General features: G+C 47.0%; 8 protein-coding genes across 8 annotated transcripts; 5 read left to right on the top strand and 3 right to left on the bottom strand.

The window, feature by feature from the left end:
- Positions 1-282: 282 nt before the first annotated feature.
- On the top strand, positions 283-707 carry F5Y00DRAFT_263388 (cytochrome c oxidase assembly protein COX16-domain-containing protein; the record flags this gene model as incomplete). The annotated part of the gene is made up of 2 exons (XM_048011505.1): positions 283-549; positions 627-707. 2 exons carry the CDS (start codon positions 283-285, stop codon positions 705-707), a joined length of 348 nt encoding a protein of 115 aa, XP_047863635.1.
- Positions 708-2,862: 2,155 nt separating this feature from the next.
- Positions 2,863-3,510, top strand: F5Y00DRAFT_263387 (uncharacterized protein; the record flags this gene model as incomplete). The annotated part of the gene is made up of 1 exon (XM_048011504.1): positions 2,863-3,510. One exon carries the CDS (start codon positions 2,863-2,865, stop codon positions 3,508-3,510), a length of 648 nt encoding a protein of 215 aa, XP_047863634.1.
- A 1,561-nt stretch (positions 3,511-5,071) lies between these two features.
- Positions 5,072-6,964, bottom strand: F5Y00DRAFT_114793 (FAD dependent oxidoreductase). Its single transcript, XM_048003942.1, has 2 exons — positions 6,313-6,964; positions 5,072-6,225 (listed from the first exon to the last, which is right to left on the bottom strand). The coding sequence occupies exons 1-2, from the start codon at positions 6,759-6,761 to the stop codon at positions 5,451-5,453; spliced, it is 1,224 nt and encodes a 407-aa protein (XP_047863633.1). The 5' UTR covers positions 6,762-6,964; the 3' UTR covers positions 5,072-5,450.
- F5Y00DRAFT_114776 (NAD(P)-binding protein) lies at positions 6,711-8,692 on the top strand. The gene is made up of 4 exons (XM_048003941.1): positions 6,711-7,351; positions 7,410-7,571; positions 7,624-7,994; positions 8,049-8,692. The coding sequence occupies exons 1-4, from the start codon at positions 7,169-7,171 to the stop codon at positions 8,086-8,088; spliced, it is 756 nt and encodes a 251-aa protein (XP_047863632.1). The 5' UTR covers positions 6,711-7,168; the 3' UTR covers positions 8,089-8,692.
- Positions 8,693-9,299: 607 nt separating this feature from the next.
- Positions 9,300-10,422, top strand: F5Y00DRAFT_263384 (histone-fold-containing protein; the record flags this gene model as incomplete). The annotated part of the gene is made up of 4 exons (XM_048011503.1): positions 9,300-9,321; positions 9,917-9,943; positions 10,002-10,261; positions 10,315-10,422. The coding sequence occupies 4 exons, from the start codon at positions 9,300-9,302 to the stop codon at positions 10,420-10,422; spliced, it is 417 nt and encodes a 138-aa protein (XP_047863631.1).
- Positions 10,423-11,325: 903 nt separating this feature from the next.
- Positions 11,326-14,050, top strand: F5Y00DRAFT_263383 (ankyrin; the record flags this gene model as incomplete). The annotated part of the gene is made up of 5 exons (XM_048011502.1): positions 11,326-11,454; positions 11,511-11,821; positions 11,879-12,602; positions 12,654-12,739; positions 12,802-14,050. The coding sequence occupies 5 exons, from the start codon at positions 11,326-11,328 to the stop codon at positions 14,048-14,050; spliced, it is 2,499 nt and encodes an 832-aa protein (XP_047863630.1).
- Positions 14,051-15,149: 1,099 nt separating this feature from the next.
- F5Y00DRAFT_263382 (uncharacterized protein) lies at positions 15,150-16,983 on the bottom strand (the record flags this gene model as incomplete). Its single annotated transcript, XM_048011501.1, has 3 exons — positions 15,150-15,353; positions 15,443-16,272; positions 16,335-16,983. The coding sequence occupies 3 exons, from the start codon at positions 16,981-16,983 to the stop codon at positions 15,150-15,152; spliced, it is 1,683 nt and encodes a 560-aa protein (XP_047863629.1).
- Positions 16,984-20,030: 3,047 nt separating this feature from the next.
- On the bottom strand, positions 20,031-21,979 carry F5Y00DRAFT_263381 (uncharacterized protein; the record flags this gene model as incomplete). Its single annotated transcript, XM_048011500.1, has 3 exons — positions 20,031-21,166; positions 21,220-21,610; positions 21,704-21,979. 3 exons carry the CDS (start codon positions 21,977-21,979, stop codon positions 20,031-20,033), a joined length of 1,803 nt encoding a protein of 600 aa, XP_047863628.1.
- Between the last annotated feature and the right edge of the window lie 1,529 nt (positions 21,980-23,508).

Raw genomic sequence — 23,508 nt, 5'->3', positions numbered from 1 at the left:
TGATTGAAATTTAAATCTTATCAATCAAAGGCGGGGTCACTCTACATACGATGGATACTGCATAGTACGTACCTTAAGTACCTTTGTATCATGCAGCTCTCGTTGCAACGGGCGTATTTTCCAATTGATGTCATGCCATTCATTTCTAAATTGCTTCTCAACGCCCAACATCAGTCTCTACACCTATTAGTCGAGACGCCATCCTCTTAAACTCTCGAAATTAACTAGTTCTAATCTCACTCGACACCTGTTCTACGATTTCATTTACCTCACCCGTTCGCAATGACGGTATTTCAATCCAAGAAATATCGGAGTGCCGCCGATGCTGGCACGTTTGCTGCGAAATACCGTGCTATGATGGCGAAACATCCGTTCTTGCTATTTGGGCTACCATTCATGTCCGTTATTGTAGCTGGATCCTTTGTACTAACACCTGCCACGGCCGTACGATACGAAAAACATGACCGACGAGTTAGACAAATGACGCGGGAAGAAGAATTAGGTGTCGGCAAAACAGGGCGGAGAGTCAATATGAAGGACGAATACTATGTTGGTTCCCCTTTCTAAGGCTTCAGCTTTCTTCAACAGGTATTTCCGAAGAACTTTTCTAACTTATATTTATACAGAGGCTCGCTGCGAAAGACATAGACAACTGGGAACAGAAACGTGTCAAGAGACTTCCTGGAGAGCACGACGGCGTGTTATAAAAAAGTTCAGCCCTCGGTTCAGAAGAACTTCCCAGACAATTATTAGCAACCTCGTATTAAAACTCAGCATCAATATGCTTCTTTTAAAGCATCTGAGTTGGTCACGATATGAACAATTCGTATATCAGGGGGTCACTTCGAGCCCAAATAAATCCTCAGGCTCAATTACCTAATCATCGATTCTAATGAATTACTCGTAGTAGTTGTAGTAAGACTACACGGTTACTAAGGGGAACCACCTACTTCTCTTGGCCACCCTATTACTAATAATAGCTCAGAGTGGTTTCTTTGAAGCTTCAAGTGTTGCATCGATCTAGGCCGATGTGCCAGAGGCGATGGCGCAGGATTCCGCGATTCATCCGAATACTACAGTTCGGGGGAAGAGCTTAACATAACATAGTCGACCGAATCCAATAGTATGATTGCTAGTTAAGGAGCCAATCAAGTCAATCCTATATGGTTATGGTTGGACCACTTTCCAGCCATCTACATAATGGACAATGCCAGCTATGCTTTGTGGTACATATGGGAGATGTACCCAATGTATTCAGCTGGGAGCGTCTAGACAACAGACTTTAACTCTAAACTATAATTCAAAAGAGATATAAATAACTAAGCGCCACAACCATCCCACAGCTTGTTCGTTTCCGTTCGAAAGCCTTCGTCCTTATCAAAGCAGGCATCTACTCTGCTGCTTTAGCTTTCATTAAGGTTTATGCTTAGGAAGATGTACCATCAAGATTTAGTTACATAGATAAGCCATCGAGCTATGTATTAGGCAGTGTTAGGTTACCCCAGAATTATGTTAGGGAAAACTTTAATGGCATCGCCTCCGTCGCCATGGAAAGCAAAGGAAAAAGGGGAAAGTCTAAATGAAAGATCCTTGGCTAGTGTAGAGGAATTCTGATTTGTAATCTCTCGCGATTGGACATGATCGAATCTACTTATCGTACGCTATCGAAACGTCCCCAGTAGAAACAGGCTGAGAACGGTAATTAACGGTTAAGTAGGTGACATTAGCGTGAGTTCGCTCGCATTCAGCCGCACACATAAACTTTTCATCTAAGCATTAAACATCTCCACATGGCTCAGCCGAAGTTGGCTACTTGGCTACCAAGCTACTATGTAAAGTTGCAATCGGTGATGCGCCAACAAGGATCTACAAGATCATCCAGACTGATGGGATCTGATGGGATCATAAGTACGACATGGGTAGGGAGATAGGTTAGGTAGCCTTGCATAACCCCTCGTCTGCCACGGTAATACGATGATATAAACTAATACGAAAAAAAACTAGAACGAGGAACGGATAATAACTTCACTTATATAACTCGATCTTAAGAATTAAACAACTTCTCAGCCCAATTCAGTCCACTACACGAGGAGGAAGACAATTCGTGTTCATAGCATTCCTTTTTTTTCTTCTCCATTTAATCCATCCCTTCCCTCTACGTCAATCTGCCAAGGTTCGTCCAGATTCTGAGACATGCGATCCGATGATTGGCGGACCTATGACGGATGCAATAGAATGGCGGCCACATGCCGCTATTGATCAATGACGCATCCGGTCCACACACACACCAAGGAAGAATTGTAGTAGTCTTGTATACCGGGTCTTGTGGACAATAAGCTTTTTTACTATATTGGCCTTTAAGACTCATCCCAAAAGTACATTGGTAGCAAGAATACATAGTAAGACTTGCTGGCTGCCTGGCTGACCTGGGATCCACCATCCCACATTCTTTCGCAAGCGTAGAAGGAATCGAGCTAGCTGCAAGGTACTAGGTCTCCTCTTTTCTCTTCACTAGATCTTCAGGGACGATCTTATGGATCACGGGAATGGCTATTAAAATACTACACCCTCCTGCGCCCCGGATCTCATCTTCGAGCTGAAAAAAGCCGAAGCTTAACTTTCCAACATACCTACAACACAGCTCGACTCCTCGGGACACTCACTCCAACTATCAGCTTTAGCAGCTGGTATATACCGTGCAACCTAACATAAGCCTCACCGCTTACCCGTGACATCCGACTACGAGACGCAGTAGTATCTCTTCTTTTCTTTCTTACACTCATTCGTACTCCTTCACATCGAAGAGGGCATATACTACACCTCCCATAGTTATCTATCAAGATAACTCCCACAACGGTCACGATGCGAGGCCTAAACAAATCAACACTCTTTCACAAGAAATCCAAGAGCAGCCTTCAAGGCAGGAAAGACAGCCTCGAAGAGCACCCTTCCTCTCACGCGCGGAAATGGAGCACATCGAGCACCGTCTCGACGGCGAGCAGCTCTCCTGATGCTAAGCTGTTCGACCCGCTATCGCTACACCCACCCCTAAATCTCAACACATCACCAAACATTATCCCGGAGCACGAAGAGAAACGACACCTGGAGGAAGAGGAGCGAGAACGCCGGTTTTTAGAACGGAGGCCGCAGCACCCTGCGGAGCATCTGGAAAACGCGGCCGAGTACTCACCACTCAAAGCCCGTAACTGCTTCTTCACGCGGCCTAACGGTGGCCGCCCTTATGTCTATGACCAGAGCGTCCAGTGGCCACTTAAGGACTGGCAGGCGATCCCGCCAGGCCTCGCTGAGCTCGACTCTTCCTCACCCGCTTCATCACCAGCTTCATCGCCTACCCAACAAAATAACCACCGTCGACGGCCGACGGAATGGATGAACGAAAGAGACGCCCTATTCAAGCGCGGAGACTGGAAGCGCAGGGGTATAGTGTTCCAACTCGACTCGAACGATGAGGAAGAACAAGAGCAGCACTTTGAACTACCTGAATGCTAAAGCATTCGTATTATCACATCACATCACACTACCAAAAGTCTAACTCATTCGACACCATGTTTTACTATATCTACTACTACTCTATTATTACAACTACTACCAGACATCTATGGGGGAGGAGGGGGATTATCTTGGGGTACCTGTGCCTAACTTTCTTGTACATCTTATATTCTAGGGCAGCATTATTCGGGGTGTAAAATGGTGCAGGGACAAAGATACCACTTGACATTAAAAAACTATTTCCTCCTAACTATATTCTACACTACATACATAGCTTAATCTACTACTAGCATAGCTATATTCAATCCGAAGTTGACCTTCATCTTCATCTTCATCTCATCATAGTCGTTTTCATCATGGCCAGCCCGGTCTATCCCCACTCCTCTCGGCATCTTCGGCGGGGTTTGTGTTGATAGTAAAATAATATACCTCGTCTAGGAAAACATACATACATACAGCTGAACCTACATAGCTCGTCGCTTACCCGTCTGCTCTCCAGGTCCTAGCATCGGCGAGAGCTATGTAGCCCAGCTGGAAGTTAGCCGTAAACCGCAATCGGCTAACCTAGACACGTTAGCTGACGGGGGGTGGTCTGCACTGCACGACTGTGGCGGCTGACGTTTGCGTCACACGATCGTTCGTATGCGTGTCTTACCGCCCTATCTATCTGTCTACCTGCTTGTGTCTCAGCTCATGGCCCTATGTAAGCTTAAGTGCGTACATTAGGTAGGTACATACATAATCGCCTAAAGACAAGACAAGACGAGACAATTCGAGACAAGACATATATACATATTCGGGCGTAACTTCGTCCGGCCCCTGCGCAAGTCCCCGGCGGTTGCACATGAGCACATGACCATGACAGCCTGTCGCCCTAGGGCTAAGACACGATTGGCGTTTTTCGCGTGCCGCGGAGACTTACCTAGGTCAGGTACGAGATATGTAGTCCTAGCGATTCCAGGTACGATCGGGACGTGAGTACCTATATAGCGTAGGCAAGTGATGGAGATAAGTGTACCTAACCTACGGTTACATACAAAGGCAGATACCGAGGAAGAAGCGCGATTCGAATCGAGAATCGAACGCCACCGTTCTCATAAAGGGCGCCGCTTTGTTCGCATCTGCCTTATCAATGTCTCGACCCCCCCTTTCTCCCAATATAACTTTCTACGATCGAGATGAAAAAGCAAGGGCAGCTAGATTAGAGAGATTGATCTACCCCCTCCCATTGTTCGCCGCCGACGTTCGTTTTGGGAGGCCGTGATCGAAATATTCCCCGTCCGATCTGAGATGTTGGAACAACTCTCCCACCCATAAATATGACTCATAGCCTTGGGCGACTTAGGGACTTAGCTGTTTAGCTTTTATTATGGTTACTTGCCTGTTTACCTGGGTACCTGGCTAGTCAGGGACTTGTCTCGGTTCTCGCTACAGAATGGTAGACCGTGGGATCTCACGGCTAGCGGGCTGTACGCACTCCAAAACTATTACTCCGGGGCGCTACGGTCAGACAGATCTAAGTCTCGATGACATGTGAATAGAGTCGTACGAGTGAATTAAATCCGTGGACTGCGGTTACGTAGTAGTTGAGTACATTTTTCAACTGCGAATTTACTCGTGGGCTAAGCTTTTGAGCTCTAATATTATTGCGATTCGGCCCAGTTTCCCATTTCAGGATACTATTAATAAATAGGTGCTCAATATTATACTCGAGTAGAAGTCGACCCAACGATTTGCCGTTCAATTCGGCACATAGGGATAATTCCCCTTGGCTAGAAAACGAAAACTGCTAAAGACCAATAACGTGTAATAATTGCGAATATAGGCAACACAACAAATCCCTTAATTGGGCAGGTCAAGTCAACGCGTGAGGTATCAATTAAATGCGAGAAGTAACTAATCCGTACTTAAATCATATACTGTAAAAGCACCAGTGGACTTCAAACCTTCAAAGCCAACTTCGACACATCAGCGCTCAACACCCTCCCCTGAATCATCTCAGCCATAACCAAGCCCGTCCCCAAACTCATACTTATCCCCCACGGCCCATGCCCAGCCGCAACATACACACCTCCCTCAGGACCCGGCCTCGTGCCAATAGACGGTCCAAGATACTCATCCGGCACACGACTCAGAATCGGCGTGCCGCGCTCCGTCACGGGGCGGAAACACAACCCCTCTCTCACGACGCGTACGTCGTCCTCGCCTAACACTTCCTTCGCCGTCTGCCTCAGCGTACCGATACTCGATCTCGAGATCCTACCCCTCGAGTCCGTCGCCAAGTCCGGCAGCGGCTCGGCCGCAGAGTTCAAGCCCGCGATGTATATCTGTCCGCCGATGCGCGACATGATCTCGGGCGAGTACCCCGGACTGCCAGTCAGGAATAAGGCATGACAGCCGCCGCTCTCGTGCTCGCTTTTCCACTTCGGCGAAGTCACTACTAAAGAATGGCCGGCAAGGCTTGAAATCGGCAGCTTGAAGCTAGAAGTTGGGAACAGCGTCTTGAAGACCTGGCACGACCAAGCACCGGCCGCGATAACGATATTGGTGCAGGGGATATCCGTCTCAGTGCTAGACTCTGTGTCCGCGACGCAGACGCTCGAAAGCTCATCGCGCACGTCGGTTTGTATGGATATCGCCTTAGCGGGGTGGTGTAAGTGCACACCGGCATCGATGCATTTCTGCAACAGAAACTGAGATAATTGCAGCGGATCTCTGGATCTCACGATCAGAAATCTGCATTTGAATTATACATACCTACCTCTTGATTGGATTGTAGGAAATCCCAAGCTATAAACTCACACTTGCGCAACAGTTCCCTCCTCACTTATAACCTCCACAGCATCGCCCTCCCCCCTTCTCAACCACGGCGGCGCCACACCAGCCGATGGACTCGCACTCGCAGCTTCTGCACGACTAGCGCCGTCGCGAACCCAAAGGTCGATTCTTTTCTTAGACCTAGTAGCTAGCGACAAGCTGATAGACGTGCTCCGCGCGTAACCCCATTTCTGCGCGCCTCCTTCTTTCTCCGCTAGCTTGCGATGTTCCTCGAAGCTCAATGCGCCTAGATCCGCCAAGGCGGGAGAAAACCAATCCTTCGCTAGAAATCCGCCTGCGTAACCGGAGGCCGAAGCGAACAGCTCAGGCGAGGGCTCGACGAGATGGATGCTTGATGCTGGTTGGTGCTTGGATAGGTAATAAGCGGTTGAAGTACCGATGATACCTGCACCTAGTATTACTGTAGTAGCCATAACGTCGACATATCCTTTAATTATTTCGTGAACCAAATTTAATTTTTATGAAGTCTGCAAAAGTAAATTCCAAACAGTAGGTACCTATATCAAAGCGATGCCAGATGGGTAATATATTTAATATGCCAATATGTAAATACCTGTTAAATGGAAATGTACTTGTATACGGAATAACGACATCAACATATAATCGGCTAGTGACGTCTGCCCCTCTTAACCCCGCCAGTAGCCGCAGTTCCGAGAAAGGAGAAGAAAAAAAAGAAGACTAATAAAATAGAAAATTGAGTAATATACTTCGTAGTTCAACAAGTACCTATGAACTAGTGGCATTTACTTGGAAATATAAGTCGACAGTAGAGCAGCTCGTTTACCTTTCCATATTTCCTTCCAAAGACAGTATAGCCACCATGCCAAAAGTATTTATCGTTACCGGTGCGAGCCGAGGTCTCGGCTTAGCCGTAGCACAAGCCTTGATCCAGGCTTCGCACAAGGTGTTTCTGGTTGCCAGGACTGAGAAGGGCATGCAGACGTTGAAAGCCCAAAATTCATCATCTGTCGATTTCATAACAGCAGATCTAGCAGACCTTAAGGTGTGTCCGAAGTTACCAGCTTCTAAAAATGGAAGTAAATAGCTCACTTTCGCTATAGGTTGCACCCACAATCATCGAATCGGCGCTTAAAGCGTTTGGCAAGATTGATGGTATCGTCGTCAATCATGGCGTCATATCTCCTATCACAAAAATATCCGAATCAAGTGCTGAGGAATGGAGAAAAGCATATGATATCAACGTATTTAGTGCTGTAGCATTGGTACGTCTACCAGACCAGGTCGTGGTAATGCTAGTATTGACTCTAATTACAGATTAAAGAAGCCATCCCAGAACTTCGAAAGTCAAAGGGTCGGGTTGTCTTTGTCTCTTCTGGAGCTGCGTTTGGCGCATATGCGGGATGGGGCTCTTATGGTACCTCTAAGGCGGCCCTGACTCACTTTTGCGGACACCTAGCTGTTGAGGAACCTTCTATTACTAGTATTGCAATTTCACCCGGGAAGCTCGATACTGATATGCAGAAAGAAATAAGAGAAACAGGTAAGGCTGGAATGGCATCGGAAGCTTATCAGAGCTTCGTCGACGAACACGAGAGCGGACGGCTGGTGGATCCCAAAAAGCCAGGCACTGTCATAGCCAAGCTGATCAACAGTGCACCCGGAGATTTAAGCGGCAAGCATTTCAGGTACGTAACAGAAAAGGTCCCGTCTGAGATACTAGTATACTAATTTGTATACAGATGGAACGCGACCGAGCTCGCCGAGTTCCAAGAGAGCTAATGCAAGGACAACCGGCGGGACAGGCACCAAAACTATACAATAAGTCAGCTAGGATAAACTTTTTTGTTGTACTAGAGCAAGAACAAGAAGATAGCTTCAGTCGAAAGATGAAAAGATTTGGTTGTTTCAACATTATGATTCAGGAGCACGTTAAATCATCATAAGCAGTTATGTATAGAATTTAGATATTTGCCATACCTTACAAGAATCATATTTCGGGTTCCATAGCCGGTTCAACAAGATGAAAACCGTGTTCACCTTGGTACCTAGGTAGTTATAACAAGCAAATTAGCCTCTTATAGCTTTCAGCTAACACAGTTATTGCATTGTATAGCGGGAGCGCGGTCGATCAGATAGTAATGGGATCCGTCATGTAAAGTCGGTATTTGATAGTACTTTATTATTTGGCATCATATTCGAAGCTATAAGAATAGTTGGTATGTGTCCATGTATATACCTTTTTTATAAAATCAATGCAACCTGCAAGTCCACTGTTAGTAGATGAAAGCAGAAAAATATCTTATGCGTAAATTTTGAATAGAATAAACTCAGATATGTCGTTTGGCTAGACGTGTCAATCACCATATTGCCATTAGGCTATAGTAAGACTGGGGCGACAACGTGTTCATCATAGAAAGGGTGATGTATGATATTCCAGAAAAACGTACCTTAAAAGGATGGGATGCATAGATTGTCGCCGAGAGAGCATAAGAGGAAGGAAACCTCGTAGCGACTTGCGTATCTAGCAAAATACTTTAGGAGGCATGGCACGTAAGTATACCACGAAAGATCCAGATGAAGATGGTAAAATGTTGATACTCTTGGGAATAGATTGAGAGAAAAATTTGCTGAAGAAAAGAAGAAGAAGAGATTTTATCGAGACCCACCAAGTTAGATAAAAATTAAAGTGGATCATAGCGCCACAGTGTTGTTTCTTCCACCAGCCACAGTACCCACCGGTGTGCAGGTTGTCTAAGGTTGCAGTTTCGATACAAAACATCGCCGCATCCTCTTAACGAAGGTGTGAGGTAGTTGCCTTGCGTTTCTTACTCTTATTTATTTTGTCCACCAAAACTTTTCAGATTGTTCCTTACACTTTTATTAATTAAACTGTGATCCAAATCAAGGAATACGCCGTCGAAATCATCGCGTACCAGATATCGTCAATCATCTCTCATATCCCCCCACTTTCCCTTCAACCCATCTTCACCATGTCGGATCATGAGTACGGCGGTAAGTTGTGTTATATCTATTTTCGTCTTATGATTCCAACTCTTCCATGGATGTACACGAACCATACTGGCCATTGAAACTTCCGAATGAGACGGTGAATGAAGCAAACTTCATTCATTGTGATTCAGGACAATGACGAGGCCTGTATCACTGTCCCAATATGCGTCCTGACTGCTCGAGGCTTGGACCATTTCTTAGTCTACCAAGCGGATGGCTACTATTACAAAAATAGGAAATAAATTCAGTAATCAATACAATGACTCCTATCACGGTCACGCGTATTACAGTATCAAACAGAACCTTGCTATCCCGGTTGATGTCTTTTCGTTACATATATTGCTTCCTATCTATCCCTCCCACAAGAAAGTAGGACCCATCCCACAGGCATACTATCAACCTCTACTATAAACCCGACATCTATCGCCTTATACAATTTTCTTTCAATCTATAGGATGGGACGTCCCAAGAAAGATACTTCCTGGGATGTTCCAAGCCATTTTGGTATTGACCCGAAGCCACCCTTATCTTCCTTTATCCCCTTCTTATTCTTCTTTCACTTTTCAAAGCTTCTAACTGATAACTAACAACTCTTTAGGTAGCGATGATCTTTCCCTCCCTAAAGGTACGTGTTAAACTTCTTGTTTTCGCCACCAGTTGGTTTGTATACTAATGGAATCCAGCGACTGTCCAAAAGATAGTCACCGAAATTTTACCTGCGTCGAGCGGCCTCTCCTTTGCCAAGGAAGCTCGGGATCTGCTTATCGAATGTTGCGTGGAGTTCATCACTCTGGTGTCTTCGGAAGCTAATGAGATCTCTGAGAAGGAGGCGAAGAAGACCATCGCATGCGACCATATCACCAAGGCACTACAGACCCTAGGATTTGAGGACTACATCCCCGCTGTCCTCGAGGCTGCAGCACAACACAAAGAGACACAGAAGGTTTGATAACCCCTTTACTCTTAGTACTATGGCCCACACCCTAACCATCACAGGTCCGAGAGAAGCGTGGAAATAAACTGGAAGACAGTGGCATGACTCTAGCGCAACTGGAGGAGATCCAAAAGAAGGCATTCGAAGAAGCCGCCAAGCGCTACAATTAAACCTTTTGGTAGGGCTCTAGCGCATTCGTCCGTAAATTTCCGTGTCTATTAGGGTAGGACTTGCCTCTTCGTCCGCTCGGACAGAAACCCGGTTATCATATCCCCGACATAGTGACGATAGGAGACGAAGCATCTGATGGCGTTGGTTTGAGGAAATACGGGATACTTACTTATGATATTGGCGTCAAACATGGTTGCACCTTAGTGGCGGGAATAAATATGAAATATTAATTTTTACCCTGCCTTTGACTAATTCTATTCGTGTCGTGGGTAGGCTTTATTGGACGTCGCGACTTATACCCCCTTCTTTGGCACGATCAGATTTTTTTTTCCGTGCTAATTTGACGGCCAGGCTGAATCGCATTATAACTCCGAATATCTCTTCGTCTTGACTTATGCCTACGAGGTATGGGCACCCGAGGCGTTTAGGATGCCTTGTCTAAGTAGGCGTAAAGCTCATCGTACTCATCGACGTCACACAGAGTAAGGTTTGAATCTATTTATATGTACGCAACGGTTTTACTCCCCTTTCGTCTTGAGCTTATAATTCAAAGGTTTAGACGATCATTCCAGTACTCCGGTGATTTCCTCCATCTACATAAGGATGCGAGTATAGAGATGCCTAACGTGAAGGCCCCCAATGGGCAATGACAACGTTGTTTCAGATATAGGCGTCTAAACCAGGCAAGCAGGCTCTGATATTGTTACGCCATAACGATTTCTCTGCCCCCCGTGCCTTCGTTATCTGGATTAACCTGCATACCTCGCCGTGGTTAGTTGGGCAAGAGCAATCGGCGTAATAAACTCCAAGTCCACCCACCTCCCCGAGTCATCCATTTTCTTCTAACTTCCTCATTCTGTATCAGCTGAGTAGGTAGGAATACGAACATTCTCCATAGCAACATGGAAGCAATCTCAGCGGTCGCAAGCTTCATTGCGATCGGAAAAGCACTTGCGGCTACGCCAAAGATCATTGATATATTGAAATCCCCATTTGGGGCTAAGCATGAGATGATCCAGCTAACGAATGAGGTCAGTCCTACCGTCATTTGAGAATCATCCGTAGTAACTCTAGCTAAAAACTTCAGCTGGTGTTATTGAATGAGTTCGGCATCCGCATAAGAGAGAGGATCCAAGATTTACCAGATGATCCGAGATTCCAAATACCCCAATGTATCTCGCTATCGATGATTGAGGCTAACATGGCATCGATTATATCGCAACTCGAAGAGCTTTGCCGCAAATGCCAGCAAGAGGCGAGAGGAAATGGCCCTATTAAAGTCTCCAGGGTGAGGTGGTTCTTGTATAGACCAAAGATTACTTCACTGAGCAAAAGGGCAACAATGAACCGGGAATACCTACACGCGATTCTCGATAGCGCATCTTTCTTTGCGTCGACGTATGTCTAATATCATAACCAGTTCCACGCCTTAGTCTTATGCTGATGATGCTCAAGGTCAAATGGAAGGATGCTCCTGGATATACATACAATAATAACTACCCATACGCAGCAACCAAGCCGAACCCTGGCTCCTTTACAGTTCATGAACCAGGAAAATCATGGCAATAAGAGTCCAGCTCGCATTATTAGCGACGGCGATAGCTCCGAGGCAATAGCTAGTACTACTGATACTACTATCATAACACAGGAAACCTCTTCGCAGCTAACTTCATCAAACGTGTCTAGAGAGGGCTCGCTGTGTGTGAACTACGACGAGGAAGCGGTCGAGAACCATGAGCCATTAGTACAAATCACGGCTGCGTTGCGAAGAGTTTGTGCTAAAGATTGTGGATGCCAATGCCACTCGTCTACTTCCCGAACCCGACCGCACCCTGCTACCTCAGTCATTTATGGATGGCTTAACTCTGTTTATAATGGTGCTCCACGATCCGGTGCGCAGAGTTGCGATGTGCCTACCTGTCAACGAGCTCGCTCACCTCGTCACTTCAACTTTCGCGTCCCTCTCCTCTTCTGTTCTCGGGTGCTTGAGGCGACTTTGTCCTTTAGCAGTATTGTCGGCGCCGGCGCTTCCCTTCACCTACGTGTCCCACGCATTATTTCTGATTGCGAAAATATTGGATTTTATATAATGAAAGGTAATACCGAAGGGATTTGTTGGGAGATGTCTTACCGCAGGTTATCTCCTTTTGACCAAATTGGTGGCACGAATATTTTATATGTAAGCTGGCCCTTCCTCGTAAGAACGATGCGGAATAATGATGTGTACTAGTACCTTCTGCGTTGGCGAGTGTACGATTCAATACCGTTCATCTTAAACGGCGCGATGTCAATTCTTCGGGGTACTGATACCGGGAAGTAAGTGTTTTTAGCTTTCATTTGACAGGTCCATTTATTCGTGTATTCTTACCAAATCGTAGACAAGCAGCAGTACTGGCTAGATATTACATGAGCTATTGCCGTCCGGACAGCAGGGAGCAGACCATTCTACGAGAAGTCATTGCACTTGATGATGAAAGCGAGGATGATTCCTGGCCGGTTCATGAGGCAGTACGAAGAGGGGGTGATTTAATCAAAGCTCTAAAGGAGTCACCAGACGATATCGACGTACTTGATAACACCGGAAACACCCCTCTACATCTGGCCCTGTTGAGATGCGACAATGCTGCGATGCAAATCTTAATATCCCAAGGTGCAAACTTAAATTGCTTTGATATACGTGGCCATACACCCTTAAGGCTAGCATTGTTGCTCCTAGGATACGATCAAGCCCAACTTTTAATTGACGGCGGATGCGATATAAACGTTGTCGACTATCTTCGTATATCGGCTCTCCGCGGGGTGGCGACATCCGCATCAAAAGGGTCAGCAAAGGCCGTTAGTCTACTCTTAAATCACGGTGTTAACACTTTTGATTGTTTCGGAAATGCATTACACTGGCTTGCGGCGGCTGGTTCCGCGGCTGATATAGAGGAGAAGTTTCATTTGTTTGTCGATGCTGGGGTAAACATTGAAGGGGAGAATAGATTTAACCGTACAGTTCTGATGGAGGCGCTCTACAGTAGAAACGGACACATGCTTCGCTTGCTAGTTGGTGCTGGCTATAGGTTCGATGGACTCCCGAGTAACAAGAACGCCTTGATACAAGCTGCGTGGTATGGTTATACAGAAAGTATTGACACCATAGAACAAACTAAGTTCACAGCGGACGTTCGTATGCGGAACGAATACGGACGGACACCATTAGAAACGTTTGAATGGAGGATGGATGCCGATCCGGTGAAAGATGCAATCTACCCTCTTCTAGACGATGATATCGAGGCATTTTGGAAGTTGCTCCAGGGTGTCAGGGACCGCTATCTAACCGCCGAGATCCAGGCTTTGGAAAAGGTCATCGCGCATATCGAGGCTGAGGAAACCGGAATTGCGCGCGAGACTCTCCAATCCGTTATACAAGAAAAGCTAGATTGGAATATTCCAGCCGAGTACAGAACCTTCCGGGCCATCGATGTCCAGATAAAGGAGGGGATGGCGGAGGCTGCCATTGAATCTCTCGAGGAATTTATTGAGGTGTCTGAGGACAGGATTGGCTCGCACCCTCAAGACGGTGACTACTTTTATCAATGTGGTGATTGGAACCAAGGGCTGGTGATCCAAGACGCGCAATAGCTTATAAGAAGCCTTGCGTGCGAGACCATGGATCTGGTGGTATACGCTCATCGCCGAAGGATGTTGGTGAACGGAGAAAGGGGTATCTGCAGGGGCTAGTTCGATTCTTATTTACGAATAATGATCCTTTTCTCGCGGTTTCATGTTTTATACTCAAGCAATATACAAATCTACCTTATTCAAATAACACCCACGGTATTATCAGGGTTTCCAAGGTACTTGTGCGATATTGTTACTTCGCCTCCGTACTCCCAACGCCCCCTGTTTATATTTAAGTCTGCTAGGATGTTATTAAGCTCGTAAATAGAGCGATATATAAGTCTACCTATGTATACTGGCGTGCATTTGAAGTAAGTTCACGTCTTACTTACCTCACGGATAGAGTAAGTATTCGCAACTACGAATACCGACCCTACACTACCAGACTACAATACACAACATAAGCTCATACACTCAGTAATCATCACAACTAAGCCAAACAATAATAGCAGCACTCATAGTCATAAATCGTAATAAATTTCCGTACCTCACTCACTCAGCAGTCTAGATACAGCATATAGACATAAAAAAAAACCAACTAATACCATACCATACCATTCAATCATCATCACCCTCATCTCGAACCCCCCCAACACACACAAAGAAAACAACAGACCAAATTACCTCCGCCATCTGCCTGCCTGCCTGCCCTCCTTATACATATCTCTCAATCGTCCTCATAACCCCGTGACGTCATCTTCATGATAGGTACGAAAAAAAACAACAACAATAACAACAACAACAACCAAAAAGTATGGAATATAAAAAAAAGGGCTGGGGGGGATAACGTGTGCTACGATTAACTTCGCCTTTGGAACTGGTGCCACTGTCGTGAGGTATATATATATATAAACTCGTATATAATACGCTATCGGCGAAGATAATGTTTTTAAATTGTCGCCGTGGTATCTGCCTCGTTTCGTGTCTGGAGAGTGGTGTTCTCGACGGCGTTGGGTGTTATCGTTTATCCCCGCCACTGTTCTCGCGTAAAAGCCGAAAGGCGAGAGCACCCGACTAGGTATAGCATGTAGAACAATCTATCCGTGCGGTGAGTAGCGACTTAGCGGGCGTACCCACGGTGCGACGGGCGATCGTACACAACCTCGCGCTCGACGATGCGCTCGTCGTCGACAGTATCCCAGTTCAAGGAATGCCGATGGCGGTGTCGTCGATCCCAGTCGCGGCTCCACTGGGCCTCCTCGGCTCTGCGCCGCTTAGCGCGGCGGATGTCGTCCGACATGTTCACGAGCTCAAGGACGTCCTCCTGTTGGAATATTGTGTTAGCATGCTGATCTTAGAAAAAAGAATGTGCGACGTGTGACGCGGTGCCACAGAAGCAAAGATGAGACTTACATAGCGCAGGTACTGCATCACGTAGAAGAACCACTCCGTCTCCTCGTACTCGTACCCCATCCGCTCGATAGCTTCGCGAAGCACGAGATCCTTAGTAATCTCGGTCCACATCTCGCTGCGCTTGCGAGGCGGCGCTCTGTCGCCGTCGCGGATGGAAATCCGTCGGTCCTGGATCTCTTCGACTTCGACGTCCCGGTCGCGCGATCTCTCTCGTTTGTCGTATACTTGTATGCTGAGCCGGTCCCGTTCACGTGATGGCTCGCGTTCCCGGAGAGATTCGCGGTATGATTCCCGAATCGGCTCACTTACGGCGCTGATGGGCGTTCCCTCCCGATCGGGGATGAACTTGGACCGCCTCACGCCGCTGTAGCGCTGCCAGGTAACTTCGGCGGCGGCGCCTCCTACACCGTCCATTTTAACGCGCTCCGTGCCGGGCGGCACGTCGACGATTGTCCAGTCTTTAGTAGCGCCGTTGAATGCCTCTCCCATGCGACCCCGTGAATCGATCTTATCGGTGATATACTCAGCTTCGTCCTCATAATCTGGTCTTGGGGGTGGTGCAGCAGAGTGAGCTCTTCGTCGGGAGTCTACACGAAGGATGTCATGGTCCCTCTCAATTACCAAGTCATCCTCATCATAGTAAGTTGGCTGCCTGCGCGGACGAGGGCGTTCAACGCGCGGGCGAGACCGCGACCGAGTTCGTTCGCGGATATCAACATCTGTCTCATTACGGCGGATATCAATATCGATATCTATGTCCCGCTCTCTAGTTTGAGGCGGTGCAGTACGCGGGGGTGGTGGTGGAGTTGGAGGCTTAGCCCGTATGAGACCTATTTATATATTAGAATCGGGCTGTCTTGAGTTATATGTGTCCTAAGTTGGTAGGACTTACCGTGGTCGATGTCACGATAGTGCGTGATAACCTCACGCTCGATCGTAGGACCTCGGATGACTGGTGGTGGGGGAGGTGGAGGCGGGGGTGAAGGACTAGGTGACGGAGCTCGTTCCTTTTCACGTTCACGTTCAATCCGTAGGTGGATCATATCCCGATCCCGTTCCCTCTCCGGGGTTGGTGACCTCTCACGTCGCCTTTCGATTGTGCGGGATTCTACTCGCACGGCGGCGGGAGGTGGGGATGGCGATCGTTCGATAAATCTAGGCCGACGCTCCGGAGGCATCGAAGGAGCCCGCTCACGGTCCCTCTCAACGATACGCTCCCGGTACCGAATAGGACTGGGGCTGCGAGGACGTCGCCGGTCGACTGTCTCAACTTCACGCTGACGCAGGACTAGCGGTCCGGCTTCCGTCCTTTTAACATCTTCTCTAAGAAATGCGGGAGTGCGGTCAACTCGCTCCCGTTCCCGTTCCCGTTCTTGGACTTGGATGTTTACGTCTTCATACTCTCTTACCGGTGCTCTGCGTGGTGGGCTGCGACGTCGCGGTAAAGACTCGAAGTCATCATCCCGAGCCGGTGCCCTCCGCGGTGGACCGGAATCATAATATCTATCGTCCACATCGGACCGACTAGTTCTATAAGACATCTCCTCGAGCCTTGTGTTTAAAAATAAACCTTGGTACTCAAGGGGATCGTCTATGGAGTAGATGAAGAGTTGAGTTTATCAATCAGTGGTGGTGAAGGATTCACGGCTGAGGTGCGTCACTCTGCGACGGTAGCGGGGTAGAAGAGGAACCTCAATAGTTGTAGACTGATGCGGAAATGATCAACACGAAGAATACTGTAGGCTGCGTGCCGCGGTATCTTGACCCGGAATACTCCTGAAGGCTGAAGTAATAACTCCCTAGCAGAACAGCTTGATGGTATAGTATAACAGTAGTTGAAAAAGGTGGAAGTTCCGTCAAAGTTAAGTTATTAGAGCTGAAGGTTGTCAGAAGGACCTCAAGCTGGGGGGGTCACAGGATTTGTAGGCCGGGATTTGCGCCGTTTGCTTGTATGTATTGTACTGTAAACAGGTAGCTAATAAGGCCTCATCGGATTGGGTGTCAATGGTGCCAATGGTGTCAAAGCAGTGATACAAAACTGACAGGTTCTCGCGGAGAGAAATGCCAGATGTCGTCGCAAGTTAAAAAGTGTTAATTCTGGACTGGAGAGAAGCTAAAGGAAGACAAACGTCGTCATACCACAGCAGCTGGGAGACCCGAGACTAATAAAGCATACGAAAAGTAGCAGGGGGGTTCGCTTGGAGCGGTGGACGGGAATCAAGGAAGGCTAGGGCTGTTAAGCAAGCTAAGCTAAGCTCCTCACGTCCTGACGATACTACGTCCGGTACGAGGAAAAGAGAGTGGAGGGGAATGGGGGGGCAGCGGGTATGCAGAAGAGAAGAATGTCACGGAATCAGGCGAAGAACCTGTGTAGTGTATGTATGCAGGTAACCATCAATAAAAAAAAAAGAATACCTAGAAATATAGATTTCAGATTGTGGCTTGGCTTTTGGCTATGGCTATGGTCTCCTCCTCCCTCCCCGCCCTCGTCCTATGGCGTCTTGGGTGCTTGAAATGTCTCGAATGTCTTAAGATTCTGCGTGAACCTATGTCGCTTACTCACTCAGCAGATCGCTGCAGGCTGAGCGTGACGGATGCCCTCGTGAGACAGCGAGGCCATGCTAGTATGCCATGCTAATATGTGAGACAAGCAAACGGCCATACGCTGTTGGGCAGCCAAATGAGCAGGCTGCGCATCCATCCAGGGCCAGTAGCGTATGCAATATCGACCATGCGATAGACCGGGGCATGGGCATAGGTACACTACACTACCACGCGCCGCCACCTTTGCTCACGATACCTCCTTGTCCTTGGTTAAAAACTCATGGCTGCGCTGCGTCAGAAATGCCGAATACTCTCCTCACCAAATTTACAGAATATACCAGTATTTTCTTTTTTCTTTCAGCAGGGAAAGAAATCGAATGCATCATACATAACATCGGGTTGCATATTCTATATGCCAAGTCGCAGGTGAGTGGTTGGAGAGGTTGGTAGATGGACATACGGATAGGTGCAGAGAAGCCCGAAGGAACCTGAAGGAGGAAGAAAAATAGTGGGGTCGAAACCAGTGGGGAGGACGCTGACGCAATGATGCAGTGGTTGCAGTTGCAGCAGCAGTAATGCTTTCCCTCTTTCCCTGTCTTTTTGCCCTGTCTTTTTGCGTATCTAGCCGCTCCTGGGTTTTTTTTCATCTTTTTTTCATTTTTTTTTTTTTTTTTTTCATAAGGCCTCCGTACACTAGATGTCCACGCTCGGACCAAGGTAACGTGATATGCCTTATTTATGTAACTTCGTACCGACTTCGCTGCGTGTACATCACCTATGTACATATTTTACCTAATAATACGGAATACCTCTATATGTACATACACTAATGCGCTTAGATAATGTCGAACCATATAATTCGTTATGAAGACGGCGGGAATCACGGGATTTTAATTCGACAATTCCAAAAACACAAAAATGCGCCTTGCTCAAACATCTGCAAGGGATCTCTGGACTATGGCACTAACGTTAGTGTATTGGATATTTGTTACCGTTATTTGTTACTGTCCCCATATAATCAGGAACTCTCTTACGACAGTCAGTTATACATGACGATCTATCATCTAGCTACTTACATATGTATTGGGCATCAAAGAACCTAAGATGGCGTATCGCTCTCGAGAACCCTGCGCCGGGATACCCCTGACATCGACGAACTCATCTCGGTTCCAGATCTCATAGGACAAAGGGGGAGCCTTCCAGGAGGTTCGCCATAATTTTTTAGAATAGAAGATCTCGTGACCAATTTTACTTCGGAATTGGTTCGCCCAAGCTGATCCGCAGATCAAGGTTTCCGGGCCGTGCCGGATACCGTTGAGGTTCTTGAATCTGGACTACCCAATCTATGTACTTGAAGGTTTCCCATTAACATGATACTTCATTCTAGCGTAACTTTATTCCGTCAATGATCCCTACGACTAACTATCCTGTCTGCCTGTCCTAGATGCTATCACTTTAAGGGATGTGTACCTGAGCTAGTAAAAGTAGAGGGTTATCCCCTAAACTGGCATTCAACTACACCTCCACCATTTTCAGTACTGATACATAAGGATTGGCCAAGAAAGAAAAGATGGCTAAATCGACCAATAGTATTTACGGTTTATACTAATTGTTGGACCTTTTCCTATTATGTTAATGAACGACGTCAAGTCTTAAGTACTGATACGGGAGGTGTAGTTGAATGCCAGTTTAGGGGATAGTCTATGACTCGCGAACTCCTATATAGTTGACCTAGACCCTCATGAACCCGCTATTTTATACAAATAGAATATTACCACTTAACATTCTTTAGTTATATACATTATCATAGCGTATATATACAGAATACACAGGCGTAAGCCAGTCCTCTTCGCCGTATTGCCTATGCTTAGAATAGACATATATATCCGCCTAGCGCCAGAAATCCGCTTTTTAAATATCGACATATAAAACTCGATATGACCAAAAGTGTAGTTAAATATTTCCTTTCTTTTTCTCGAAATGCCCCGTTTTCTATGCGAGCGGGTTACGTATCCGACTCATTACTCGATTATATACTTTACGGTCACGGCACTTCTTTGTAGTGTCCCTCGCCCATTAACTCAACGGGTTTCGTATCCCCCGGCATCTCTTGCGGATGTTGATGTTGTTGGTGGTAATATTGTTGCTGCTGATGCTGAAGTGGTTGTTCCTGTTGCTGTTGGTAGTGTGCTCCATTATCCCCGGTCGGCGGAGTATACATCCATCCTCCATCTTGCGTGAACCCCGCCTGTTGCGGATACCCTGCTGTTGTCGCGGTAGGTTGTGCGTATCCATCCGCAGTCATGGCATAACCCATCTGCTGTGAGTAAACAACTCCTTCTTGTGGCTGCTGCTGCTGCTGTTGTTGTCCATACCCAGGTAGAAGCGGCTGAGCCTGTGGATATCCTGCATAAGTCTGCGGTGCACCATACGCATACCCGTCGGCACCAACCGCCGTTTGAGCCCCAGCCTGCGTTCCATCAGGACCGTACGCTGGTCCTGGTCCTGCGTATCCGTTTTCCGGCTTGTATTGATCTATTCTCACCGCCACCATCGCCGCCGCAGCTGCCTCGTCGATTCTACGCTGTCGCCGGCGTAATAGCCATAATACAAATGGTGTTCCCGCAAGCGCGATAACGCCTAGTGTTACGCCAACGCTAATCCCTGCTTTCGCACCGTCGCTTAAACCCCCATTATCTTCATCTGATGGCGATGTAGTTGTCGCCGCTGATGCCTGTGCTGTAGTTGTCTGGCTTGTGTTGGTACTCGGTAGTACGGTGGCTGGCTGCCATCTCCCGTAGTCGCCGTTGACCTCGACCATGTGGCCGTCGCTCATGTAGTACAAGCGCGTGATGCGGCTCCCGGTGTCGCTTGCGATGCTGATCGGGCCGCCGGCCGCATCGGCTACGGGCCAAGATTTATCCTCGTCATCTGGGCGCGGGGCTATGCTCCATGTGCTGTTGCCGTCGCCGTTACTAATTTGGTACAATTTCTTGTCGGTGCCAATGTAGAAGATGCTACGCGTATTCTTGTTGTTAATGGTTACGGCGAGCGCAGATACGCTACCATCCCAAGCCGGGAGGCTAAAGTTAGGACTATTGGAGCTGAGCTTGAGGTCGGATGCCTTTGTTGCGTTTGTTGAGTGGTTCCCTGTCTGTGTTAATGACTGCGGGAAGGTTGCTGAAAAATCATGATTAGCGCTACGGTTGAATAACTCTTGAAGACAGCCTTACATATATTCCACATGCCATTGCCATCAAACTGCGATACTCCCACATTCTTGCCATCTCTGGGCCTCACAACTGAGATATTGCCGTTGGAGGAGAAGGTAGACCCAATAGCCTGGGAAGAGGCTGCGTCATGGGAGATTACACCATAATAAGACCATGTCGTGCTTGGCGTGTATCCGATTGCGTGAAGAGTTCCCTCGAGGTCATTGTAATATACTCGGTATCCCTCCGCCGATCCAAGCAGCACAGCTGACAATCCCGAGTCTGGCGCTACTTTAGGAGCTCCCCCAGAGACGACATACTCTCCCGCATTTTCCCAGTGTCCCGTATTCCAATCGCATTCTAGGAGCGTATTGACAATCTCATCGTTATTATCCATGTAAAAAATTGATGCCTGTTGGCTGGCGTCAGCATGGCTCTCACTTGGGTCTGACTGCCTCCACTTCGCCCATTTCGCAATGGTGAGAATATCTCAGCTTTTACTTACCCGAGCAGTTTCGCCATCCATCCACCCGGTTGCGGACAGGCCCGTTTTGTTTTTCGGTGGGTGGTCTTTGAAGGGAGCTATGAGCGTCTTGTCGTCTGGAAATATTGGCGTGTAGTTGCCGTTGCAGAGACTATATCGTATACCGCCGGTATCATCGTCCTGCATAATAAAACTGGGAGCCCTTGTATTCCACCACGCTGCAATGGAGCCACATGACACTTGTCCGGCAAGAAGCCATACTGACAGGTAAAGGAAGGATGTGAATTTGGTAGCCATTATCGTGAGGGAGCGCGTAGGCTCGTCGGGATCCGCTCAGATAATGATATGTCGAGAGGAAGCTAGCATGTGATAATTATAATAGCCATTATCATGTCAATACCCAAATACAGATGATAGAAGCAAGACAAAATCTAAATAAACATAAACCACTCAGGAAAAACAATAGAAATAACTAAGAAAGAGGAAAAGATAAAAATGAGGTTTGAAAAAGCGAGAGAATTATGAGAAGTAGGACTGATGAGATCTAACCTAGGTATTAAGGCGTATCCAGTAAGCCACTAACCTAAGTGTGTAGTTGATATACATGTGTGCAGGGGTAAAATATACCCTAAAATGATCGATTAGGGTCAAGTCTGGAACGAGTAATCCTGATCTACCAACACCTTCGTTCGTGTGTACATATGCAAGGTCCGCAAGAATTAAGACCTCTACTCCTTCGGACCTGGGGTCCGGAGAGAATGAATGTTGCAACGGGAAGGATTCGGAGTTACTCGTATACCTACTTTTCGATCGACAACTGGGAATACTAGCCTAGACCGGCTCGATGAATCGGGTAGGTGAGATAAGTACGTAGTTACATCGTCTTGTCTAGAACATTAGGTAGCTTGCCCTCTTCTAAGAACTGATTGTAAGCCTTAGTACAATACCTACCTAAGTAATAACTTAGAAGGGCAGACATGTTTGGTTGAATATAACCAACTACCAGGTAGTTAACTATATATTTAGTACAGTTGAATATGCCGATGCAACGATAGATTAGCTAGCTCTATAGCGTTTTCAACGTAAACTTGTCCCTCGGGGGCCATAGGAACGCCTCGAACCACAGGTACATAGTAACAGCGAAGTTTACCGCAGGTAGTATTTTATAGAAATTAGCGGGCGGCACAGCCTGCGGCCAATTGAGTAGTTTATAATAAAAGGACTGAAGCTGTACGAGCTGTTAGAGCCAACAGGCAGTAACTTATTAAGAACTCGTACGTTGGAAGTTGGTTGGAGGTTAGACTGGCAAGTTCAGAGTTGCATTGTTCTGTTTTCGACGCGTCTTCGTTCATAGATCTGACGTCGTAGGTGGTATTTTCGGATTGAGACGACTCGGTAGCGGTAGCAGTGGGGGCCTTCATCCGGTTGTAATTTGAGCATGTGAAATTCAGAATGGTAACTGAATACAAAAAGCTCAGTTACCACAACTATTCATTTCTATACCTTCGCAACGCATAGTTAGAATATGCTTATACCCTTAGTTTCGTCATTACGAAATGTTAATTTCTTTTCTTACGAAGCTCATAAGACATAAGTCCTCTGAGTTCTGAAAGAGGTAAGTACAAGATACAGCGAGTTTCCAGGAATAGCAGCTGCTGGCGTTTGAAAAATCGAGAAAAGGCACGTGCCCTGGGCCGGGTATCCCGAGACACGCCTACCTAATTCTCTTTCCTATTCTGAGACAATGTGGCTTGTTGGGGGCGTAATCACTGCATATTGTGGCGAAACCAACTTTATTCTGTCTCTTCTTTTGTCGTTTCTCTCCT

Source organism: Daldinia vernicosa (genome assembly GCF_022497035.1).
Source record: "Daldinia vernicosa strain CBS 139.73 unplaced genomic scaffold F5Y00scaffold_32, whole genome shotgun sequence".
Classification (NCBI taxonomy): Eukaryota; Fungi; Ascomycota; class Sordariomycetes; order Xylariales; family Hypoxylaceae; genus Daldinia; species Daldinia vernicosa.
Note: the sequence above shows the minus strand (reverse complement) of the source record. Positions and strands in the feature narration are given on the sequence as shown.